We start from the raw sequence: 18,400 nt of genomic DNA on the forward strand, positions 1-18,400 counted from the left end.
TTCTAATACGTTAACAGTTGACAAATGCTTTCCACACATCAATATTGTACTATTACATGTATTTCTAATACGTTAACAGTTGACGGATGCTTTCCACACATCAATATTGTGCTATTACATGTATTTCTAATACGTTAGATAGTTTACCTGCTGTTGACAAATCGATATTACAACAACTGACATTACAATTATCATGTTATACATAGATTATACGACACCAGATACTCTCACCATTTTCAGCATCTGTTGGTGAAGAAGGAAGCAGGTTTGACTGTCCTGAACAATACATATTGTACCACCGACAACAATGGAGTAAACGAAGTTTTCTTTTATGTACTATGTTTATCACTGTACTTTGGAACATAAGTCATATCTCGGGCTTCAACTGGTTAATACGTTTTGATATTAATTTAATTCAGTATTATCATCATTAATGATACCGGCCAAGTGGTTATAAACCACTTACATGGTAGTTAATTCTTTGGAATGTGCTCTCAAGAAGCTTTGTTTAGTTTGTCAAGCTGTGGATCTAAAACATCAAGTCAACAATGTATATGTACCCTATTTATAGATCCTGACATGTGATATATCATATGTAGTTTACCTGTCTTAGATAACAATAACGACGATTTGCGCATCAATTCAACACCTGTATATATGTCAACGAGCGCAATAGCATTGGAATCATGGTTATTATTCATTATATCATTTCAGATCTTTCTATCGTAGATAAATGGTAATTAGACAGCAGGTAAAACCTACAGAAGTCTTCTCCTCATAAACAGTAACAGTTATCGTGTTAAACATCATCGTGTTCAGCATTCTTCAAAAGCTTAATTTACATAAGTATAATCTTGTATTGTTCACATTCCTGCAGTCATATACAAATATATTCACATGATAGCACAAAAAAAAACATTCTGGGTTGGAGTGTTGATCGCAGTGGCATAGGAACACAAATACATTGATATCAGTAACGTTGATGTGACATTATACACTGAAAGTTATACATAAATAATCAGCCTGAACCCTTCATCGATATACAACACCATGTAATCCTATCTATGGCTGGCTTTGTATACCAGTAAACTAAATAGGTCAGGTTTTACTCATTATATAAAGCGGTCCAAACTATCGATGTTACGGTGGCGTGTTAGTACATGCGAGATATAAACGTGTAAAATGAGGTTCCTTAAGAGAGCAGATAATCATTCCGATTCGAATAATCTGGTAAAAGGTACTGAAATACGTATCTAATAATGTTTTTATTATTGAAGGAAAATTAACATTTATTTGTTTTAGATCAGTTGCTATTTGTAAATTCGAAACTGATGGACATACGTTTGATACCAAAAGCTCCCACTTGCAGCAAACTACTATAGGTATATAGAAATATGAATCATTGTCGGCTCACGATTACATTTTCAAAAATATTTGTGATCATTGGCAATTGGCAATTGGCAAATACTGTTCACAGATATATATAATGGTGACGCTCATTACGATGATTTCTTTGGTTCCCATTGGGAACGCACAAAATGATCAAAGAATTATGTAATGGCGATTTTAACCAATAAAATCTGATATAATGACAGCGGTCTCCTGCATCACATATCTTTTAGAATGAAAAAGGCAGCCGCTATTTTTTCGCCACACACTAGCACGGGTACGCGTTGTACGTTCACTTCCGTGATCCTGATATATGTATTCCTTATTGTTGATAAAATTGATTATATTTGATAGATAATTCATATAAATATTGTTTATAAGTATCTTTGGTACCTTATTTCTCAAATCCTACTATGATTAACTTGGTAAATATCAGTAAGTAGAGGACGGTTACCAACCAGGAACACATGGTCCCGCATTCATGAGACCTCATACTCAAATATGAATTTTGTGCTCGAACCAACTTTCTTACGACCCGCTCAATTAACGAAATAGCAGTTTAAAATAACGAAAATTAAATCCCTCTTGAATTAATTCTGAAATTCTTCAAAATCATTGGGAAAATATCAGATTTATCACGAAAAGTATTTGAATATGAACACAAAATGTTTACAGGAGAGTGAGTATGAGATCGTTAATACGGGCCCAGATCTTTTCACCCTTGATTTCGGTCTGTTTTTATTATTACAGTTACTCCACGTGACAGTATTCTTGTCCGTTTGGGTTATTGTCAGAGCAGAATACAGTATTGGTGGAGTCATTGACATATCCCAGTAAAACAGAGTATTGACGGAGTCATTGAGATAATATCCCAGTAAAATAGAGTATTGATGGAGTCATTGACATATCCCAGCACAACAGAATATTGACGGAGTCATTGACATAATATCCCAGTAAGATAGAGTATTGATGGAGTCATTGACATATCCCAGCAAAACAGAATATTGACGGAGTCATTGACATAATATCCCAGTAAGATAGAGTATTGATGGAGTCATTGAAATATACCCGGTAAAATACAGTACTGATGGAGTCATTGACATATCCCGGTAAAATAGAATATTGACGGAGTCATTGAAATAATCTCCCAGCAAAATAGAGTATTGACGGAGTCATTGACATATCCAAGTAAAATATTGTATTGACGGAGTCATTGACATATCCCAGTAAAATAGAGTATTGATGGAGTCATTGACATATCGCGGTAAAATACAGCATTGATTGAGTCATTGACATATCCCGGTAAAACAGAGTATTGATGGAGTCATTGACATATCCTAGTAAAATAGAGTATTGACGGAGTCATTGACATATCCCAGTAAAATAGAGTATTGACAGAGTCATTGACATATCCCGGTAAAATAGAGTATTGACGGAGTCATTGACATATCCCGGTAAAATAGAGTATTGATGGAGTCATTGACATATCCCGGTAAAATAGAGTATTGACGGAGTCATTGACATATCCCGGTAAAATAGAGTATTGACGGAGTCATTGACATATCCCGGTAAGATAGAGTATTGATGGAGTCATTGAGATAATATCCCGGTAAAATAGAGTATTGACAGAGTTATTGACATATCCCAGTAAAACAGAATATTGACAGAGTCATTGACATATCCCAGTAAAATAATTTGTTGTTGTTTTACAGGCTGTAGAAGAAGGGAAGACAGCTGTGATGAAGCTGATTGTAGCACAATGCCCGAGTAGTACCTCTGTTGTGGATTCTAAGTACAAGAAGCCAGTGGATTATTTATCAACAGATCAACAGGAAAACCTGACATTTCTAAATCAGGCAGAACAAAAACACAAAATGGAGAGAACTTTACAAAACTGAGATATTTTAAAAGATTAGTTGGGTATTGTACTGGACACCGGTGTTAGTCCATTGAAATGTTTCTTATGGCTGTTCAATGAACAAACTGATATGTTATTTCCTTTAAGAATATCCACATTTGAGGCATGTTGTTTTTGAATTCCATCCAATGATATCATTCCTTTTATCTTCTGTTTCATTCAAAATACCAATGTGGTTATTTACAATCTGAAATATTGATGCTATCTTTTGTTTTCAGTTTCAAAAATTGTCAGCCAACGGTTTGTCTCCATGCATGATAAACTGACATTTGTTTTTTGACTTGTGTCCTGTGTATTGCTCATTTTACATCATATGTAATCTTGTTCTCTTACGGGCTTCTGATAAACGTCTTAACCAGCTACATCCTGGTCAATACTGGTATATATATAGATATAACAAATAAAATAGGTTCTATTCCTCTGGGTCAAAAAAGGGATATTGATTTGAAGCTTATAATACAGCACAGCGTTTTGTTACAGATATGCATAGGGGCTTAACTGCGATTATGTGAATATTAAAAGAAGGTCATAAAAACCTGAAGCATTTTTTTTAAAAAAAATGCCTTTTTGTTCAAAATATGTTATATAAATTAATGAACAGCGCTTTAATGTTTTAATTTGGTAGTAATACAGAGTACTTTTCTATTTCTCTGTAACTACAGGAAAAAGAAAATGGCATCCAAATTTTTTCTCAAACAGCTACAGATCTCATAAAATGTTGTACCACACAATCCTTACATTAACTCCATGAATAGTGGATCAAGAATTCACTTGATCAATGTAACATAGTTATCTGAACAATTTCAGCGACATCATTTAGTGATAAATAACATAAATTTAAAATGGATTAATTTTTTATTATTATTTTTTCGCACTCGGAGCAAAGATCAAAGATTGTTTTCATTTGCAGAACAGCAAATTATGAAATTACAAATTTATGTATTTTCATATCTCGTTGCTTATAAGTTGGTTACACTCATGGATTAATTATAATAATTACTCGGTACTTACTTGTTCTTGCTAATTTTAGTTATCATTGGTATCATATCAATATAACAACTATTATTTTTTTAATTTTAATACTGATTTGAAATACTGATAGTATCCATCCAATCTGTGAGTTAATTTGTCACCGATTATTTCTCATTTACCATTACTAAAACAACGTTTGAAATTCAGTTTTCATTACCTCATTAGTCTGTAAAACTTGTAGTATAGTCTGTGTGACAAGGTTAGAGGGTATTGCTGGGGTCAGTTTGTGTCTATGCCCTTCTCTGTCTACATGCAGTATTCTCTATGGATATAGATTTGGTTATTTTTCTGTGAATATAATTCGATCTTTGGGCTGTTTTGTAAGCATATGTACAGACAGTTGTTTATCCCTTGTATGTATTTCGATTTTGACCAAATTTTGCAAAAAGTTCTCCAGCTATCCAATTGGGTAATTTTTAGCAAATGATGTTACAAACATTGTCAGTTATAATTTGACCTACTTTATTTTAGATTATTGAAAAGAGGGTAAATACAGCACATATTATACATCAATGCCTGGTCAAAAACACAGACCTGGGATAGGGATACAAAATTGTACAAATTGTGGGGCTGACCCCCTGGGGGGCCTGAGGGGCGGGGTAAAAAGGAGTCAATTAGGCTAAATTGATATAAGCAATTAATTGTCTGGAAGAAAGCGATGAATATCTATCATATTTGACTGGTAGCATCCCTAGGGGTGGGGATTCAAAAAACTAGAAATGGTCCAGCTGACCCCAAGTGGCTGAGGGGTGGGTCTAAATGGTTCAATTCGGCTAAAAAAGATATATTAAGGACTTCTCTAAAACTAATGTATGTACATCGCTCATATTGGATTGGTAGCTTCCTTATGGGGTAGGGATTCAAAATTGTACACATGGTGGGGCTGAGGGGGGCCTAATGGGCTGAGACAAAGGGGGTCCATTTGGCAATATTGATGTTAATGACTTCCTCTCTTGAACTTAATAATCTATGACATTGATATTTCAGTGGTAACATCCCCAGGAGGCTGGGATTCAAATTTATACAAATAATGGGGCTGACACCTCTCCCTTAGGGTTTGGGGACTTTCCCCACCCTTGAAGACTTATTACTGTTGTTTTATATGTGAAACCATTCAGATCCCCAACCCATAATCATATATAGCCTTGCTGGGCATCAAGAGATGAACACAATCCTGATGTAAAATTAGGCCCAAGGGTTGAATTGTTCTTTCCCCACCCCAAGGGTAATGACCATGGAACCATAACGAGTTAACCTGTTGCACTGAACAGTACGCCAATTGTATATGATGGTATAATGTTTTCTGTCCATTCGTTTGTTTGTGTCTGGAAATCATCCCTTTGGTCTGATGGCAAAGTGGTAACACACTTGTCTTTCACCTATAGGCGTCCGGGCTTCGATTTACCGATCGGATATGAAAATGTGTGGTGTCACCTGCCCGACTATGTGGGATTTCCCCGGGTACTCCGGTTTCCTTTCACAGTAAGACAACTCGCTCGCTTCAATCTTGGCCAACAAGCGTGATAAATATAAGTTGATATAGTTTGGATCGCAATCAATCGTTGTTAAACAAATAAAGTTTACAACGCTCCTCTCAGTTTACAAATGATCTCTTTGACACTTTGAGTTGCAATGATGACATGTGCATTATAATTCTCGTTTTCTAAGCTATAGTTTGGTTAAACATCTTTTTAAAGAGTCGTTAATTTTGACCGAGTATCTTTTACCTCGGTCGTTGATCAAACCTTAAGAACTTAAGAAGTTGTTGGATTATACTTTTATCAAAATTTCGTATTTGAATGCATTTTAACATAGAAAAGTACGTTTTTATCACGTGACTGCCGTATATTGGCAGGTCCAGCAATATCCTTATTTTGTTAAGGTCCCACAACAAGATGATTGAGAAGAAATTGATATTCCATGTTATTCGACGTGTCATTCATTTTCTTTTGATTAACTAAAATCTAATACCGTATCATATTTTGCTGAATTTTTGCTCAAATTATTTCTCCCGAACTGATACTGTTGATATGTTCATGCTTTTTCGCTATAAGCTGGAGGAGGAGGAGAACTCCAGTTGGTATATCCACCGTTCCCGAATCCTGACTGAACTCCGCCATAGTTCTGGTCGCCACCTGTTTGGTTGAGCTGGCTCTGAAGATTTTCAACTTTCTTCTCAATCAGCATCGCACGATAGGCGGGAGTATACATTTGGAAGATATTTCTGTACCTAAAGAAGAAAACCATTCCACATATTCCACACCCAAACAAGACTACCGAGAGGGCCATTCCTACACAAGAAAGGACAAGAACAAGACTGCTGCCGTTCTCAGAACATCCTTGTGTGGCACACCAACTTAAACCCCCGCCATTATATCCCGCCGATATCCCACATATACTCAAGCTACCAACGGACAGTCCATAGAACAGACCAAACTGGAAAAGAAACATGAGTGTCTTGTATTATATAAAATCTCATTACCTACATATTATGGATAATTTTACGGATGATATCATTTGGAGATTTGTTTGCAAAACTGAAGCTCCTCAAAGACAGTTGTTTGTGTATAATAATACCATCATTAAATTACTTTTTAGAAAAGTCTTCGTGTACGGCCAGATATTAACTGAATTGTTATTTTATAAAACAGGCTCCATTTGTTTGATTCCTGCTAACGTAAAGTATATCCTATCATCTATCGTTATAAGCATAACCTTATATTTGTGACTATCACCGAACTTACACAGAAAACAAACAAAATACGATATCATTTTATTTAACATTACCCAGAAAACAAACAAAATACGGTATCTTTTTATCTAACATTACCCAGAAAACAAACAAAATACAGATATCATTTTATTTAACATTACCCAGAAAACAAACAAAATACGGTATCTTTTTATCTCACATTACCCAGAAAACAAACAAAATACGGTATCTTTTTATCTCACATTACCCAGAAAACAAACAAAATACGATATCATTTTATTTAACATTACCCAGAAAACGAACAAAATACGGTATCTTTTTATCTAACATTACCCAGAAAACAAACAAAATTCAGTATCATTTTATTTAACATTACCCAGAAAACAAACAAAATTCAGTATCATTTTATTTAACATTACCCAGAAAACGAACAAAATTCAGTATCATTTTATTTAACATTACCCAGAAAACAAACAAACTACGGTATCTTTTTATCTAACATTACCCAGAAAACAAACAAAATACGGTACCTTTTTATCTAACATTACCCAGAAAACAAACAAAATACGATATCATTTTATTTAACATTACCCAGAAAACAAACAAAATACGGTAACTTTTTATCTAACATTACCCAGAAAACAAACAAAATACGGTATCTTTTTATCTAACATGTTCAGTGTATACGTGATAAGAAAGACAAAGTCTAAAAATAGACTCTTGTAGTTTCAACTGTAATTGAATTGGTATTGATATCGTTAGTGGTGAAACAAACATAAATTATAAACACACAGAAAGTGATCTCTTGGCTAGATTGTGTAACAAGGCATTAATACTAATATATAGAAAACATTCAGATATCGATTCAAATCAACGTTTTCGACAATGAAAAACACGAATACGTGCGAAATATCTAAACTTTGACTAAAAGAAGGCAGGAAATGTATACCTTGCATTTCAAATCCCTTCGGATGTCCTGTTTGAGGTTTTCAGACGTTCGAGAAGTCATGATACCTACCGTTCCGACCACAATCATCTAAAGCAAAATATATCATTATTTATTTTTAAATGTTTTAAAAATCAGAAGAGGTATTCAGATTTTCGGTGTATTTATGATTTTACAATTTCAGCCTTTCCTCAAAAAAATGATACTTGCTAATAAACTGCCAGAAGAGGTTAATAGAAATGGTATTTAGGGGTTATACTTGATTCATATCAGATAAAAACAGGTACAGCATTGAAATACATCATTTTCGTCAGTGTGTTTTTTTTAGCTGAAGGGAGCATATTTTCAGAAATAACCAGTATAATTAGCTTTGGCATTTGAAATCGTTTGAAAAGCTTTATGTTCTTTGAAACACACACTTACATAGACACCAGACCATATAGAAGCACCTGAGGTCAGAGGAAATACTCTATGTGACTCGTCCAGGGACACGATTATTACGATCCCCAATACGGCGTTGATCGTCCCCAACACCGCCATTCCGTACGACAAGCGGGCCATGTTTGACAATGCCTGTACACGTCGTTGGTACACTTTATCTAAATCAAAATCAAAATATGCATGAAGTCTATAAAGAATTGTGTGAAGAAAACTACCTGTATCACATGTAATAGATCCCCTATTCTGTCGATCTTTCTGATTTACATCAACTTAATGCTGTATCCTTGTTTATACATGAACGTTATACACTGTACACGGTTGTAATACATTGCACACGGACGTAATACACTGTACACGGTTGTAATACATTGCACACGGTTGTAATACATTGTACAGGAATGTAATACATTGTACACGGATGTTATACATTATACACGGATGTAATACATTGTACACGGATGTTATACATTGTACAGGGATGTAATACATTGTACAGGGACGTAATACACTGTGCATGGATGTTATACATTGTACACGGATATAATACATTGTACACGGATGTAATACATTGTACAGGGATGTTATACATTGTACACGGACGTAATACATTGTACACGGATGTAATACATTGTTCACGGATGTAATACCTTTTACCACAATAGGTGGGTGTCATTCAACTCCCAAGGAATGACATAATCATTACAACTGTTGAATAACATTCCACACGTTGAATAAGCTCTAAATGCGTTTTGATTGGTTGAAACTGTGAGCTTTGAGCGAGACTGCTTTTTAATCACATGATTAAATGAAATTTCATCGGCTAACACTTGAAGGCCGCTTCACGATGTCCCGGAAATGATAACGCACCAGAAGTAGTTCACAGTTGTTTTGTTTTATTTTGAAAAATATGTATAGATTCTTATCAATTTGTTGCTTTGAAAGAATAAACATCTTATTATTTTGTTATGATTCGAAATAAATTGTGATATTTCCGTACATTTTCAATTGTTTTCATTTTTGCATATTAATTAGCGACATTTCAAATTAGACCATATCCTTACACCAAACCTCATATTATGAAAAGAACACACGTTGACACAAAAAAGTCAATTCATCCTCAGAATATCTTTTCGCTTGTGGTAGAAACACATCACACAAACTAGCGGTTGCTATATATGGTATTTGTTTTTCTTTCGTTAGTTATATTTTCAAAAGTTACAAAAAAATCACTCGCTTCTAACTTTTGAACTCGAGTAAAACAAATACCATATACAACATCCACTCGTTGTGTAACCTCTATGTACACGGCTGTAATACATCGTACACTGATGTAATACATTAAACACGATTTGAATACATTGTACGTGGATGTAATACATTGTACATTGATGTAATACCACCTGACTACCACCTACAATCGCAAAAGAACATATAACAATCCACCAACAGTATCTACCACCTACAATTTCAAAGGAATATACAAAGTCCTACAACAGTGTCTACCACCTACAATATCAAAGGAATATACGAAAGTCCACCAACAGTGTCTACCACCTACAATCTCAAAGGAATATACAAAAGTCCACCAGCAGTGTCTACAAAAGTCCACCAACAGTGTCTACCACCTACAATCTCAAAGGAATATACAAAAGTCCACCAGCAGTGTCTACCACCTACAATCTCAAAGGAATATACAAAAGTCCACCAGCAGTGTCTACCACCTACAATCTCAAAGGAATATACAAAGTCCTACAACAGTGTCTACCACCTACAATCGCAAAGGAATATACAAAGTCCATCAACAGTGTCTACCACCTACAATCTCAAAGGAATATACAAAAGTCCACCAACAGTGTCTACCACCTACAATCTCAAAGGAATATACAAAAGTCCACCAGCAGTGTCTACAAAAGTCCACCAACAGTGAAAACCACCTACAATCTCAAAGGAATATACAAAGTCCATCAACAGTGTCTACCACCTACAATCTCAAAGGAATATACAAAGTCCATCAACAGTGTCTACCACCTACAATCTCAAAGGAATATACAAAAGTCCACCAACAGTGTCTACCACCTACAATCTCAAAGGAATATACAAAAGTCCACCAACAGTGTCTACCACCTACAATCGCAGAGGAATATACAAAAGTCCACCAGCAGTGTCTACAAAAGTCCACCAACAGTGACAACCACCTACAATCTCAAAGGAATATACAAAAGTCCATCAACAGTGTCTACCACCTACAATCTCAAAGGAATATACAAAGTCCATCAACAGTGTCTACCACCTACAATCTCAAAGGAATATACAAAGTCCACCAGCAGTGTCTACCACCTACAATCTCAAAGGAATATACAAAGTCCATCAACAGTGGCTACCACCTACAATCTCAAAGGAATATACAAACGTCCACCAACAGTGTCTACCACCTACAATCGCAGAGGAATATACAAAAGTCCACCAACAGTGTCTACCACCTACAATCTCAAAGGAATATACAAAAGTCCATCAACAGTGTCTACCACCTACAATCTCAAAGGAATATACAAAAGTCCACCAACAGTGTCTACCACCTACAATCTCAAAGGAATATACAAAGTCCATCAACAGTGGCTACCACCTACAATCTCAAAGGAATATACAAAAGTCCATCAACAGTGTCTACCACCTACAATCTCAAAGGAATATACAAAGTCCACCAACAGTGTCTACCACCTACAATCTCAAAGGAATATACAAAGTCCATCAACAGTGTCTACCACCTACAATCTCAAAGGAATATACAAAAGTCCATCAACAGTGTCTACCACCTACAATCTCAAAGGAATATACAAAAGTCCACCAACAGTGTCTACCACCTACAATCTCAAAGGAATATACAAAGTCCATCAACAGTGGCTACCACCTACAATCTCAAAGGAATATACAAAAGTCCACCAACAGTGTCTACCACCTACAATCTCAAAGGAATATACAAAAGTCCACCAGCAGTGTCTACCACCTACAATCTCAAAGGAATATACAAAGTCCATCAACAGTGGCTACCACCTACAATATCAAAGGAATATACAAAAGTCCACCAACAGTGTCTACCACCTACAATATCAAAGGAATATACAAAAGTCCACCAACAGTGTCTACCACCTACAATCTCAAAGGAATATACAGAAGTCCACAAACAGTGTCTACCACCTACAATCGCAAAGGAATATACAAAAGTCCACAAACAGTGTCTACCACCTACAATCTCAAAGGAATATACAAAAGTCCACCAACAGTGTCTACCACCTACAATCTCAAAGGAATATACAGAAGTCCACAAACAGTGTCTACCACCTACAATCTCAAAGGAATATAAAACAGTCCACCAACAGTGTCTACCACCTACAATCTCAAAGGAATATATAGAAGTCCACAAACAGTGTCTACCACCTACAATCTCAAATTAATCCTCTACCAATTGCCACCATCGACATCGTGAGAGGCATTTAGACACAATAGTTACTTCCCCATTGGCAATCGCTCTAGTACTCGAGAACTGAAAGGTTAGGAATATGATTTTAGACGTTTATAAAATGGGAACATTTAATTGATTTTATCAGGTTAACACTACCTAGCATCGAGACAGAATTTGGACGGTTGTAAAAGCGTTTCCGGGTAAAAGAATTTTAAAAAGGTATGCACATTGAATACGTATGTTTAAACCGTAATCTTCACTTTCGGAGGTCCAGGGTTCGAACCCCGGTCTGGCCGCTACATTTTCTCCTCTCCTGTTACACTTATATAAAAGTCCAAAACTCATTATCAAGGTTTATGTCCCGAAACGTTTGTAAAGCTGCCAAACTGGTGTATGCAACAAATGCACATGGATCGTATGCCCTGCTTATAGGTCACTCAGGTACCTTATACAGGATATCATATTCACTTATGAGTGAGACAGAGTTTACACGTTCTTATGTACTAAGTATTACATCTAATATTGTATTTTCTTTTCAATTTCCTGAAAATAAAACAATTCCAACTTACTACCAAACAGTGCGGACTACCTAATTGTACATCACATCCTTATTGAACTGTGATGACGTCATCATTGCTGTAACAGTTATGTCAGTTAGATAACTGCGTTGTTGGTAATATATATTTTGCAGTTTAGATACGGTATGGCAAAACACAGAGACAATAGTAAATGCAAGCATTGTCTTCCTGTGATATTTGCGATATGTATAGCCATTTTTGCAGAGCGGGCAAACATATTAGCTTTTTCCAAGCCGATATACAGTTGACGGATGCTTTTCATACATCAATATTGTGCTATTACATGTATTTCTAATACGTTAAATAGTTTACCTGCTGTTGACAAATCGATATTGCAACAACTGACATTACAATTATCATGTTATACATAGATTATACGACACCAGATACTCTCACCATTTTCAGCATCTGTTGGTGAAGAAGGAAGCAGGTTTGACTGTCCTGAACAATACATATTGTACCACCGACAACAATGGAGTAAACGTAGTTATCTTTTATGTACTATGTTTATCACTGTACTTTGGAACATAAGTCATATCTCGGGCTTCAACTGGTTAATACGTTTTAATATTCATTTAATTCAGTATTATCATCATTAATGATACCGGCCAAGTAGTTAAGTCACTCACATTGTAGTTAATTATTTGTAATGTGCTCTCAAGAGACTTTGTTTAGTTCGTCAAGCTATGGATCTAAAACATCAAGACAACAATGCATGTGTACCCTATTTATAGATCCTGACATGTGATATATCACATGTAGTCTACCTGTCTTAGATAACAATAACGACGATTTGCCCATCTATTCAACACCTGTATATATGTCAACGAGCGCAATAGCATTGGAATCATGGTTATTATTCATGATATCATTTCATATCTTTCTATGGTAGATAAATGGTAATTAGACAACAGGTAAAACCTACAGAAGTCTTCTCCTCGTAAACAGTAACAGTTATCGTGTTTAACGTTATCCATCAATAAGTAGAAAAGGATTATCAATCCAACAGTGATAAATGGCGTAAGAGTTATATATAAATGTCGTCTGATACTCTCAGTTACATGTAGGTGGAATATACAGAAATGAAAGGCCAGTCACTGATATATGCTGTTATCGTGTTTGACAAGAAAAACGGAATTAAAGCTGACCCATGTTTGTTTTCTGTATACTAAATGTTATTATGATTTACTACTGTGGTCGTTATATAGAAACGTATGGAATCTTTGATAAATGAGACTTGGTGTCATCTTCAGGATAGAGATATTCATGCTGGTATTAGTTTCTGGACATCATAGCAGAGATAGAGTTCATTAGAATATGTCTTTGAGTAGTGTAGTCAGGGCAATGAAAATATCGTGATATTCAACAGGAGAACTACACAAGCAAGCAGGATCATCCTTACATAGTCAGAGGATAAAAACAAATCTAGAGTTTTAATACATTAACCCAGGTAATATTTCGAAATGTACATTGTATTACATAGTGATATGTTTACGTAGTAAGACATAAGTAAACGTCTACGTAACGACTGGTGTGGTGTACAGCGTGTTCAGCATTCTTCAAAAGCTTAATTTACATAAGTATAATATTGTATTGTTCACATTTCTGCAGTCATATACAAATATATTCACATGATAACACAAAAAACATTCTGGGTTGGAGTGTTGATCGCAGTGACATAGGAACACAACTACATTGATATCAGTAACTTTGATGTGACATTATACACTGAAAGTTATACATATATAATCAGTCTGAACCCTTCATCGATATACAACACCATGTAATCCTATCTATGGCTGGCTTTGTATAGTAAACTAAATAGGTCACGTTTTACGCATTATATAAAGCTGTCCAATCTATCGATGTTACGGTGGCGTGGTAGTACATGCGATATATAAACGTGTAAAATGAGGTTCCTTAAGGGAGCAGATAATCATTCCGATTCGAATAATGTATATATTTACATATGGTAAAAAGTACTGAAATACGTATCTAATAATGTTTTTATTATTGAAGGAAAATTAACATTTATTTGTTTTAGATCAGTTGCTATTTGTAAATTCGAAATTGATGGACATACATTTGATACCAAAAGCTCCCAGTTGCAGCAAACTAATATATGTATATAGAAATATGAATCATTGTCGGCTCACGATTACATTTTCAAAAATATCTGTGATCATTGGCAATTGGCAAATGGCCAAAACTGTTCACATATATATATATAATGGTGACACTCATTACGACAATTTCTTTGGTTCCCATTGGGAATGCACAAAATGATATAAGAATTATGTAATGGCGATTTTAACCAATAAAATCTGATATAATGACAGCGGTCCCCTGCATCACATATATTTTAGAATGAAAAAGGCAGCCGCTATTTTGTCGCCACACACTAGCAGGGGTACGCGTTGTACGTTCACTTCCGTGATCCTGATACATGTATTATTTATTGTTGATAAAATTGATCATTATTTGATAGATAATTTATATAAATATTGTTTATAAGTATCTTTAGTGCCTCATTTCCCAAATCCTACTATGATTAACTTGGTAAGTATCAGCGATGAAGTAGAGGACGGTTACCAACCAGGAACACATGGTCCCGCATTCAAGAGACCTCATGCTCAAATATGAATTTTGTGCTCGAACCAACTTTCTTAAAACCCGCTCATTTAATGAAATGGCAATTTAAAAAAGGCCTAAACAACGAATATTATATCACACTTGAATTAATTATGAAATTCTTAAAAACCATTTGAAAATATCAGATTTATCAAGAAAAGTATTTGAGTCTGAACACAAAATGTCTACAGGAGAGTGATTATGAGATCGTTAATACGGGCCCAGATCTTTTCACCATTGATTTCGGTCTGCTTTTATTAACTACAGTTACTCCACGTGTCAGTATTCTTGTAAGTCCTTTTGGGTTATTGGCAGAGTAGAATACAGTATTGATGGAGTCATTAACATATCCCAACAACACAGAGTATTGACGGAGTCATTGAGATATCCTAGTAAAATAGAGTATTGATGGAGTCATTGAGATAATATCCCAGTAAAATAGAGTATTGATGGAGTCATTGACATATCCCAGTAAAATAGAGTATTGATGGAGTCATTGAGATAATATCCCAGTAAAATAGAGTATTGATGGAGTCATTGACATATCCCAGTAAAATAGAGTATTGATGGAGTCATTGACATATCGCGGTAAAATAGAGTATTAATGGAGTCATTGAGATAATATCCCAGTAAAATAGAGTATTGATGGAGTCATTTACATATCCCAGTAAAACAGAATATTGATGGAGTCATTGACATATCCCGGTAAAATAGAATATTGATGGAGTCATTGAGATAATATCCCAGTAAAATAGAGTATTGATGGAGTCATTGAGATACTATCCCAGTAAAATAGAGTATTGATGGAGTCATTGACATATCCCAGTAAGATAGAGTATTGACTCTTTGAACTCGATTCTTCAATAAGCGTTATCACCAAGTCAGCACACGTGTATTTAAATCATTACTTCAAAGGTTGAATATGAATTCAACGTGTTTGATTTTTCTCGGTTATTATCACAGATAATTTAAACACAGTCTGACATGTGGGTACGACTATAACGCCTCAACCCATATTCATAGGTCCCTTACTTGTCGTACTCCTTCTGTTTTTAAATTGATGGTATTTAATTTCCTACCTTGACAGAGGATGTGATAGAGAACTCTCCAATCCGAGGGGTGATATTCTTGATTGTCTAACCCGAGACTGTACCTAGGGTTATACGATAATGTCTATCACGCCAAGAGGTGGCAGGCAGATGGCCACATCATATCTTTTTTATTTTGGCAACGTCCTGTTGCTCAAAATCAGCTTAAAAGTAACGCAAAACAACTACAGGTACATTTTTTTAAATATCCAGATAATGCTTAACATAATATGTAGTAACTGTGTGATATAGTAATGTAATAAGTAAAATTGATGAATATATTATCTGCCTGACCCTTGGGTGTAACCCATGTGTTTATCTGGCCAAAGCTAGTGATTAACTTATGTAATAACCGGTCCTTTGGATCCGTGTGACCCTTGTGTTATTTAGCAAACGTATATTGATTGATTTACTTATGTAGTTATCTATTGACCTTCCTATGTACCTTCAATCCGTTGGCCAGCTATTTCGCATAAGACCATGTAATACTTTTATGTAATAGTTAAAGGTCAAGAGTTGTAAACAACTGGCCTATTCTTGTGTATATAAGGAACACCTTATACCTGTTAACTGCGTCAGACTACCTGGGAGTCAGAGTAACAACATCTATGCTCTGTCTCGAATAAAACTACATTCATCTATACGTGTGTCCAGACCTTTCATTTTCAACACCACATCATTCATCTATAACTGATTTGCAATAGGTTTTTTAAAGCATTCCCAAGAAACGTGATATCATTTCGCTTATAGGGGGATAAATTATTATTTTTCTCCATCCCTCTAAGTCCTATTTGGATGACTAATAGAATCTATCATGGGTCTGTTCCGTGGACAGGGATATCTCAACCCGAGTGTAAGAGTTTGGCCAGTCAGCACGAGTGGATGACATATAAATCACAACCTAAGGTGACAGAAATAGCACACTAGTAAATAACACCCGATATGTGATAGAGAAATCAGAACCTACAGAGAGACATGGAAATCACACCCTAGGAAATGACAAAGAAATCAAACCCTAGGTTTGGCAAAGAAATCACAGCCTGGGGTGTGATAGAGAAATCAAACCCTAGGTTTAGCAGAGAAATCACAGCCTGGGGTGTGACAGAGAAATCACACCCTAGGGAGTGATAGAGAAATCACACTCTAGGGAGTGACAGAGAAATCACACTACGGAGTGATAGAGAAATCACACCATATGGGGTGACAGAGAAATCACACCCTAGGGAGTGATAGAGAAATCACACCCCAGAGGTTGACAGAGAAATCACACCCTAGGGAGTGATAGAGAAATCACAACCCAGGGGTGACAGAGAAAACACGCCCTAGGGGGTGACAGAGAAATCACACCCCAGGGGGTGACAGAGAAATCACACCCCAGGGGGTGACAGAGAAATCACACCCCAGGGGGTGACAGAGAAATCACACCCTAGGGGGTGACAGAGAAATCACACCCCAGGGGGTGACAGAGAAATCACACCCCAGAGGTTGACAGAGAAATCACACCCTAGGGAGTGATAAAGAAATCACAACCCAGGGGTGACAGAGAAAACACACCCTAGGGGGTGACAGAGAAATCACACCCTAGGGATTGACATAGATATCACACTCTAGAAAATGACAGAGAAATCACACCCTGGGGAGTGATAGAGAAATCACACTCTAGGGATTGATATAGATATCACACCCTAGGGAGTGATAGAGAAATCACAACCCAGGGGTGACAGAGAAAACACACCCTAGGGGGTGACAGAGAAATCACACCCTAGGGATTGATAGAGAAATCACAACCCAGGGGTGACAGAGAAATCACACCCTAGGGGGTGACAGAGAAATCATACCCTTGGGATTGATAGAGAAATCACAACCCAGGGGTGACAGAGAAAACACACCCTAGGGGGTGACAGAGAAATCACACTATAGGGATTAATATAGATATCACACCCTAGAAAGTGACAGATAAATCACACCCTAGGGATTGATATAGATATCACACCCTAGAGAGTGACAGAGAAATCACACTCTAGGGAGTGACAACGTCTTTGTAATTGAGATTGTTTCTTTAAGGATAATATGAGAATATATATATATATATATCAAAACGCACATGGCTGGAATTTGATAGATATTTACCTATGTAGAATCCTACAAAGCTACTAAAATCAAAGAAACGATACCATATTAACATTTTAGGTGACTTCAGAAAA

General features: G+C 35.9%; 1 protein-coding gene across 2 annotated transcripts; it reads right to left on the minus strand.

Annotated features, from left to right (window-relative positions):
• Positions 1 to 5,933: 5,933 nt before the first annotated feature.
• On the minus strand, positions 5,934 to 16,420 carry LOC117342193. 2 transcript variants are annotated; one of them, XM_033904246.1, is made up of 4 exons: positions 16,188 to 16,420; positions 8,422 to 8,597; positions 8,002 to 8,088; positions 5,934 to 6,775 (listed from the first exon to the last, which is right to left on the minus strand). In XM_033904246.1, exons 2-4 carry the CDS (start codon positions 8,557 to 8,559, stop codon positions 6,374 to 6,376), a joined length of 627 nt encoding a protein of 208 aa, XP_033760137.1. In that variant the 5' UTR covers positions 8,560 to 8,597; positions 16,188 to 16,420; the 3' UTR covers positions 5,934 to 6,373. The 2 variants fall into 2 exon arrangements, with proteins under 2 accessions (XP_033760137.1, XP_033760136.1); XM_033904245.1 differs by lacking the exon at positions 16,188 to 16,420 and adding an exon at positions 12,874 to 12,994.
• Positions 16,421 to 18,400: the final 1,980 nt, after the last annotated feature.

The sequence above is a fragment of the Pecten maximus genome, chromosome 14 (assembly GCF_902652985.1).
Source record: "Pecten maximus chromosome 14, xPecMax1.1, whole genome shotgun sequence".
Lineage (NCBI taxonomy): Eukaryota > Metazoa > Mollusca > Bivalvia > Pectinida > Pectinidae > Pecten > Pecten maximus.

Bases quoted from the DNA above. Each gene is read 5' to 3' on its own strand.
- LOC117342193 (XM_033904245.1), bottom strand. From the start codon at position 12,931: ATGTATTGTTCAGGACAGTCAAACCTGCTTCCTTCTTCACCAACAGAT. The intron at 8,598-12,873 runs GTGAGAGTATCT...ATTTTGATTTAG, and splicing joins ACCAACAGATGCTGAAAATG to ATAAAGTGTACCAACGACGT. The intron at 6,776-8,001 runs GTATACATTTCC...TTTCTTTTCCAG, and splicing joins GAAGGGATTTGAAATGCAAG to TTTGGTCTGTTCTATGGACT.